Source organism: Gasterosteus aculeatus, chromosome 10, assembly GCF_964276395.1.
Source record: "Gasterosteus aculeatus chromosome 10, fGasAcu3.hap1.1, whole genome shotgun sequence".
Taxonomy (NCBI): Eukaryota; Metazoa; Chordata; class Actinopteri; order Perciformes; family Gasterosteidae; genus Gasterosteus; species Gasterosteus aculeatus.
In genome coordinates, this window is record NC_135697.1 from 4,197,101 (window position 1) to 4,205,000 (window position 7,900).

A 7,900-nucleotide genomic window follows, 5' to 3' on the forward strand; every position below is an offset into this window, starting at 1 on the left:
GGAGTGTTACTCTAGAAAACACTTCTAAGTAAAGGATATTAACAATAGAAGTGTCCGCGCGGCACAGAGGATTTATTCATTTTCTACCTTTTCATCCTCACTCACGATTACAAACGAAGCCCATCTCAGTGCAGCTTAACCTTCACATGTTAAAAAGGCACAGCTTGGTTTGCTCGCTTTTTCGGCAGCCACGTTTGTTGCTTCATCTTGGATGCGCACTCACGATCTGGCAACCGGTCGCTGAGGTTTTGAGGAGGTTTACGCTTAGACACGTCCAACAACAAGAAAACAGAGGCAGTGTTTTCTTGCCAATATCTTTTGGGGAGTCAGAGAGGATCAAGAGGGATTACTTTTGTTTGAGTCTATATGTGGTTTTAGGATCATTCAGCCTTGAAGGGTGGGAGTGTGTTTTGTTCTGGACTTTTTAAGACTTGTCTTTCGTCTTGCAATAAAAAATAATTACATCCATTTTGGGATAGTGATGAAAATAACATGTAAGGGTCAGCACTGCATCATAGTTGCTGCTCTTTAATATTGAATTAATGTTTATTCCCATGGTGACTCTTCTTACGTCGGCTAAGTAGTCCCATTGCCAGGCTCGGCCGACTCCCCAGTCCTTCCTCTCTCCACTCAGAGCCGTCAGAGCCGCCACCTTGGCCCGAACCTCCAGCATGTCGGACGGAGGGATGTTCTTCACGATCTGCCTCGCCCACCACCTGACAACGAGGGACGAGAACCAGCCAGAATGTTACGTGGGAGGAATAATACATCAAAGCTGCAACCAAAATAAAAAACAATACAGTAGGAGGAACTGCTTTAAGGTCCGCAAGGGATAAAAATAAACTCCATCACCACATTAATGTATGTCTGTGCTGATGCAAAGCTCACATGCCCACAGAATCAGAGAGTCGATTTAAACTGTGGTGAAGCAAATCTGCCAACGAGAAAATCATAATTGCTTTTCAATGCAAATGACTTTTAAAGACAAATATGTCCTGGCCAAGCTCAGTAACTGCACAGAGTCACGGATATTAGCTTAGCCAGGCTAGCGGTTTCCCACTTTGTGCTACGCTGAACTATCATCCTCCAGATCAGAACGACCGTATTTGCAGGGCGGAGGACTGATGTAGAGACACTATACACAGCTTCGGTAGAGACTTGTCAGTCACAAAGGAGCCACGACCCCAAAGCACACACTGCTTTAGGGTCTATTTGACTCTGGACCGTTATTATAATTAATAATATTATAACTTGTCCTAAAGAAGACTTGGAAGTCGAGATCGAGACCATAAACGTTACATGCAGACTTATCTTTATACCCAAAGGGGGCGCTCTCTGATGGCCATTAGAGAGAATACAAGTTTATGGAACTTCCACCTTGTATTCATTTTCAGAAACAGATGTTGTTGCCTGTTTATCTCACTTTGATGAAAGTTTGTTTCAACTTAAAATCTGGCTAAAGACGCAAAAGTAAACAGAAATATTTGCCATTGTTGTTTTTGTGCGGGATTCCTGCTGCGGGATCTGACCTGCGATGCAGCATGACCGTGTTGTTGTGGAACTGGGACAGCGCCGCGGGCGGGGCCGGCCACTCCACGCTCTTTCCGTAGTCGGCCGTGGTTCGCACATTGGCAAACCTCCTCTCCACTTCCCAAAAGTGGGCCTTCACCTTGTAGCGCTTGTAGCAGCTCATGATGGCGTAGATGGCCTTCATCCGCCGGCACCTCGTTCGAGCCAAAGCCCCACGCCAAATCTTTTTGGGAAACAAGAGGGACGCGTTGAAGACAGAGAGCCAGAGCGAAGCGACGGCAGAGTCCCACTGAGATGCAGACGAACTCGTGCTCCAGTTAAAGAAGCAGACTTCTCTGCGGACGTCAAAGTAGGTCAGGAGAGAGAGAAGGAAAGAAAGAGAAATAATTGGGTGTAATGTAACTGTAGCTCTGGATCTCATTAATTATCCCAATTATTGTTACCGGAAATTAGAATTCAAGTTGGCAGATTAATTTCAGTCGAACTTCACCATACAACATAATTCATACTCTATTCATGAGGCTAAGGCAAAAACCCCAATCCCTGCTCGGGGGGGGGGGGACTGGAGAAGATAACGTTGCAGGGGATTAACTGAGATCACATGGAAGGAGCTGCTCGTGACATTAAATTAGGTCTGTGTGCCACTTTGTTGTGCTGTACGATCAATAGATCCTCATCAAAGTGCACTCAAGGGCTTTAAAAGCATCTGTGGAATCCAACATTTCTAGTTGTTCTTTGGATGGACAATGATGACCAATAAAATATAGATTCTGTTGCTAATATGGCCGACCTTCTGCAGGAAGAGCACCAGGATGGGGATGAGGGCGGCTCTCTCCTGCTCCAGAGTGAAGAGCGACCGCGGCGTTCGGACAAACAGCTTGGTGAGGCCGTACGCCACGTCGTCCTGGAAACCGTGCTGGGTGACGATGGCCTCCACCGCCTCCCTGTCCGAATCCATCAGGTGGTTCGGCCAGGTGTACTCACACGTCATCTTATACCTGCAGATAGTCACATGCCACAACAAGAGTGCAAAGGTGAAACAGGTGCATTTTTTACTTTGCTTGGAGATGTTTTTTTTAGTCAGTGAATTTAATTTAACGGGGAACTTCCAATGTTTGGTGTTTTGTCAGGTCTAAGGCGATGATTTAATTGACATCAGATTATTGTTAAAGATTTGGGGTGAAGAACAAACAAGCTATAAGTTGCATTATGGGAAGTTTCGGATCAGGTGGACCTCGAGAACTAAAAGTTCTTAAAGATAAAATGTCATCTCATCAAAAGTGCCTTATGGCCGTAGTTTTAGTTATAAATGTATCATGGTAGTAAGGTGTTCTGCATAGTTTCATTCTCCACCCGTGGTGGTAAAATGAGCAGCTGTAAGACAAAGAACATGACTTCCTGCTGCAGGACCCTTGCTTCACAGAGCACGCCGTTCCCTTACCGCTGCAGGACGCGAGCATAGTGCTGCCTGTAGGCGAAGCCCGCTCTGCGCACCATGACGTTCTCCATCAGGCCCAGGTAGGCCACCTGATGCTGGCAGCGAGCGTCGTCGAACAGCACCGGGGACTTCATCTCGTTGGGCTTGATGCACCGCACGTAGTACGGCTCCTGAAAGACCATAGAGATTTGTGCAATCCTCTTAGGAAGGAAGATGAGAAATCATCTCTTAATAATAACAACAAGTGCCCTTTCTTTTGTTTCCCAGCTGGGAAACTGACTGAAGGAAATGAGAGCAAGGGCACGACGGAGGACAATGAAAGAACAGCACAGCACGACACGGTGTACAAATACTTTTTCACTGATTACATGTTTGCGATGACTCGTGTCAACGATTGAAGCTAATTGGCGTAATTTCGAGAGCAGGACCACGCCTCCAACACGCCTATTCCGGTATCCCAGTAAATACGTCCCTAACCCACCATTTCCGTCTCGCTGACGCGATCCAAACCCCGCCTTCCCAAGCCATTTTTTTCTCACCCATCTCTTCCAACCTTTTTTCGTAGAGTTCTGAAGGGGTCCGTTGTGTCCGGGCGACGCGACAGATCCTCCGACGTAGCTCCCCACAACCCGTCCGACTGACGAAATCGACCACACAATCCTATCGCTCACGTCTCACAAATACGCATTCAGTTGGTGGCGTGGTCGCTGCCAGTGAAACTTCACTTCACGACCCCTGATCACACTTCCACCAGGCGCCACAGTGAGCAGCTGAGCCTCATAGCACGTCTACTTTTTAACAGCGCGTTTAACTGCCCATCACATCTGGGACGGCGTGTGGAATGGCGGCCGGGCGCCTGCACCGTGGCGGGGATCTCTGGGGGGACACGCCTGTGTTTTCACTGCCTGTGAAAGGAGTGAAACGAAGACACCTTATGCTCGCCAACGCTGTCATCCATCATATCACACACAGAGGGGCAGAATTGGACACAGGTGCTCCGGTTCAGCAGCAGAAGAACACATCCGCTCTTTCAACGCGACCTGAAGGTGCTGAAGCCTTTCACTTCGCCACAGCGAGACGAGACGCAGACTTCAGTCAGAGAGATGAGGGCAGGAGAGGTGAGGAGAACATGTAGTGGTCCAGCGCCGGCCTCCTCCTCCTCCTCCTCCTCCTCCTCCTGCGCCCCATCAACTCCACACACAGCCAGAGGAGATGAGGACGAGCGCACGACAAAACTGTGGCTCTCCGACACCGGAAAAGGCACATTGTTACAAATGTAAATGTGTGACGGCCTCGCGCCGCATCTCGTTCCACATTTTTGTCATCCACAAACGAGGAGCTGTGAGCCTCAGAATAGCCTGTGACTCAATGAGGCTTCAGAGGGACCAGAACAGGCAAACTGGCGCAGAGCGTCTTCCTCACGCTGGCAGCGAGGTGAAGAAGAGCTAAATACTTCCATCCCACAACATGATCACAAAATGTAATTCTGCCCTTTAAGCACAAACACAAAAGTACATGTATGGCCAAAATTGACTGAATTGTTGGTATATTTATTATATGAAAATGCTCTAAATGCCATTTATGCCATAATGTCAAACCATAGTAACTGGCAGCGTGGTCAACTCAAAGCAGGATATCTGTAGACGCGACTAACGCGCAAAACAACATTTACTGACAGTTATGTTCTGTAATTAAACAATTCCATGTTTTGGTGAATCTTCACTTTCACCCTCCATATAACTAAATGAAGCAGTTAGGGAAATCTATCACTGAACCAGCTGTTGTGCTGAACTTGGCTAGCTGAGCAGTATGCTACTCATTAACTGTGTAGCTAACTAGACGGCTAAAGTAAAAAATGTATCTAAGCATTAAAAAACATTTTGGTAATTAGTTATTCCACGTAACCAAATGAGAAAAACTATTGACTCATCTCAACTAGTTAAGCTACCTCGAATCACATAACGTTATCAAAATAAGTTGTTTGAATGGACATAAAAGCAGTGATGATGCAGAGAGTTGATCTATTATGTGCGTTCTATAGCAGTGGTCGACCACCAGTCACACTGCTTTCCAACCAGCCTGAAAAGCCTAAAAACTTCATTTCATGGTTACTGCACTCTGCCTTTGTGCTTTTTTTTGTCAGTGTCACGTATCTTTCATCGGTCTGATAAACCGCCCACACCAACCACAACTTCCCCGAAGAGTTAAAAGGAAGGGAACAGGAAGTACTTCTTGAGCCCAAATGACTGACCTTGCATCCCAGTTTATCCACCAAGGCCACGATGGAGTTCTTGAAGAGGGTGGCCGCGGTCAGAGGTCGCTTGGTGACCTCTGTGATGCTCAGCTGACCATCTGGCCACATCTCCTTCAGGACTGGGTTGGCACTACGGGAGAGCGATGGAGAGAGAGGGCGTCAGTAACTGGGTTAGCACAGGAGTGATGGGCAAAGAAACCACTATGAACTTAACCTAGTTTCAGAAATGTCGAGAGCGTCGTGATATTTGGCACCTGTTGTACATGAGACGCTTGAAATCTTGGAAAAGCAGGTCCTTGTTCTTTTCCAAAAAGCCCTCGACGGAATACCTGGAACGGATGTAGAAGGAAAAAGTCATTGAAGTGGCTCCGAAGAAGGAGCGACGTCCCACTTGAGAGCATTTGGAGTGAAGTGGTGAAAAAAGATGTTAAAGTGACATGGCAGTCTCAGTTTAAACAGCAGGCGTCACTGGAAGGTCCACTATCACTAGTGTAGTGGACCCCAATCGTGAAACGATTCACAGACCTCAGGCTAGACAATTTACAAATTGGGAACCAGCTCAAATTTCCTTGCGGCTCCAGATTTCAAGCAGAAAAAAACTGTCTACCACCTAATGTGTCTGCCGTTTTTATTTTTTTTGCTCAGTAGGTTTTAGTGAGGCATCAGCGGGAGGTCACGGTCCTACGGTTACATAAGCCGTGCAGCCCGGGGGGAGGAGAGTGGTGTAAGCATTGCCTCAAACAAACCTCTCCCTCTACTCTGTGGTTTACAATGTTACAAAATGTAGATTGTTTCCCCCAAAAAATGTATCCGGCATTCAAAATCCATTATCCACTTCCAAAACCACTTGTTCCAGAGAAAAATAGCCAGTGAGTGATTATTAATCTAAATTTGGACTTGAACTACTAGTTGCCAAACATTCAATCCAGCCCCCACCAGAGTGAAGATGATGAGATGCTTTTACACAAAATCTAACCTCTTTAGAGCTCAAACAGTTATTTCAATGAAATCAGGTCACGAGGCAACGAGCTCGGGGGACAGTAGCTCATAGTACGTCAGTGGTGAACGAAGTATTCAGATCCTTTACTTAAGTAAAAGTACAGCGTTGTAAAAAATACTCCATCACATGTAAAACTGAACAAAAGAACTGTAGAATAGCAAGATGTAATTAGTAGCCTACAGTAAAGTATTTCCTGTATGCAGCGTAGTTGCTCTTTCAGGCGAGATTTAGGGATAATTGTCTCTCACACACACACACACACACACACACACACACACACACACACACACATTTGTTCTAAACATTCTCTCTGCGTATTTCTCTCCCATGTCACATGTCGCCTGTGTGGCCCGGTGTCCCAGAATGTCACATCTGGAGGGAAAGAACCAGAGGCTGGCTAAGACAGATGTTTTGCACACGGGCAATAAAACCACCGGACCAAATCCCGGAAAAGAGCAAGAGAGAGAGAAAGAGAGAGCAGTCAGGACAACGACATGACCAGCCACAGCACCCATGTACAGGATTGAGGACAGTGCTAGGACAGGAAGGACGGGAGGGGACAAGGCAGCGAGGCCTCCAGAGACGTGGGGATGATTCAGAGGGAAGAGACATGAAGGTCACGGCTGCATGCTGCCAGGAAAGGGGCCGCGCCATGGCGACGACAAAGATGTGAGATTTCTTGCGCCCTGGAGTTGTGCAGCTGGGCGAATATGACATACATCTCATGGCTGCTCACGGCGGGGGAATTAAAAAGAGAGTCAGGTGGGGCGGGGGGGGGGGGGGGGGGTGGGGGTGCAGTACAGAGGGAGGAGGAGCAGGAGGGAGCAAAGTAGGTCAAAGCTTGAGATGGTGGTGGAGCTGTGAGAGGCGTGGTGGTGGAGGGGCGGGGCCAGAGGCCGGCGAGGAGGATGCGAGTACATTGAGCCAGTGGACTGCGATGCGGTCGGGTGGGACAGCGGGTGAAGCGAGATACCAGGGGTGACAGCCCTCCACATGACGGGCTGACATGGACTCGTAGTGACAGGGACATCTGTCACGCGTGCTCTCCATCCCGCACTCGCTCCAGCACTGTACTTAAATATATATGGATTTTACATAACATTACCTGTCCATCGCAAAGTCAAGATTTAAGTGTTTCTTCACACGCAGAGAATGCATCTGCAACTTTACTTACTGTGAAGAACTTTTTAAGTGGTTATGAAACGGTTTAATATTGATGCCTCTTAATGACCTACATCAGCAAACAAGTCCCTCAGCGAGAAGAGACGCCCGTCTCCATGGAGTAATTCTTAATGCTCGTCATCGGTGGCAGATTCCACAAGAATCCTATGAGATCAAACTCCAGCAGGGCCTCAAGCAAGAACCAGACCACAGCGAACGGGCTCTGACCCGGTGCCCGATGACCTGTGACCTGCAGTGGGATCTGCAGCAGGAGGAAGTATGCTGCGTAGTTACTCGCAACAGATTAATCCTTCAAAAAATACCTCTCATGTTTCCACATGCTGTGTTTTGCTGATTTTCTCTGTTTCGAATTAGAGTAATCTGGATCATTTGGATAATTCTGACAGGAATTATTTACTTGTGTCAGACTGACAGACTCAATAATGAACTCAATAAGAGTGCAGATCGCTGCACATTGAGAGGTTGGCCAACAAATAGCCTTATATTACATAATCCC

The 7,900-nt window shown here is 47.3% G+C and overlaps 1 protein-coding gene across 3 annotated transcripts in view; it reads right to left on the reverse strand.

Annotated features, from left to right (window-relative positions):
* The window catches only part of myo1g (myosin IG), a 30,836-nt gene that overhangs the window by 12,891 nt on the left and 10,045 nt on the right, over nt 1-7,900 (reverse strand). For all 3 annotated transcript variants that reach the window (XM_078080785.1, XM_078080786.1, XM_078080784.1), the window contains 6 exons: nt 5,477-5,551; nt 5,220-5,352; nt 2,972-3,138; nt 2,321-2,528; nt 1,530-1,753; nt 572-716 (listed from right to left, as the gene is read on the reverse strand). In XM_078080785.1, coding sequence (XP_077936911.1) covers nt 572-716; nt 1,530-1,753; nt 2,321-2,528; nt 2,972-3,138; nt 5,220-5,352; nt 5,477-5,551 — 952 coding nt within the window. The remainder of the gene's footprint in view (nt 1-571; nt 717-1,529; nt 1,754-2,320; nt 2,529-2,971; nt 3,139-5,219; nt 5,353-5,476; nt 5,552-7,900) is intronic.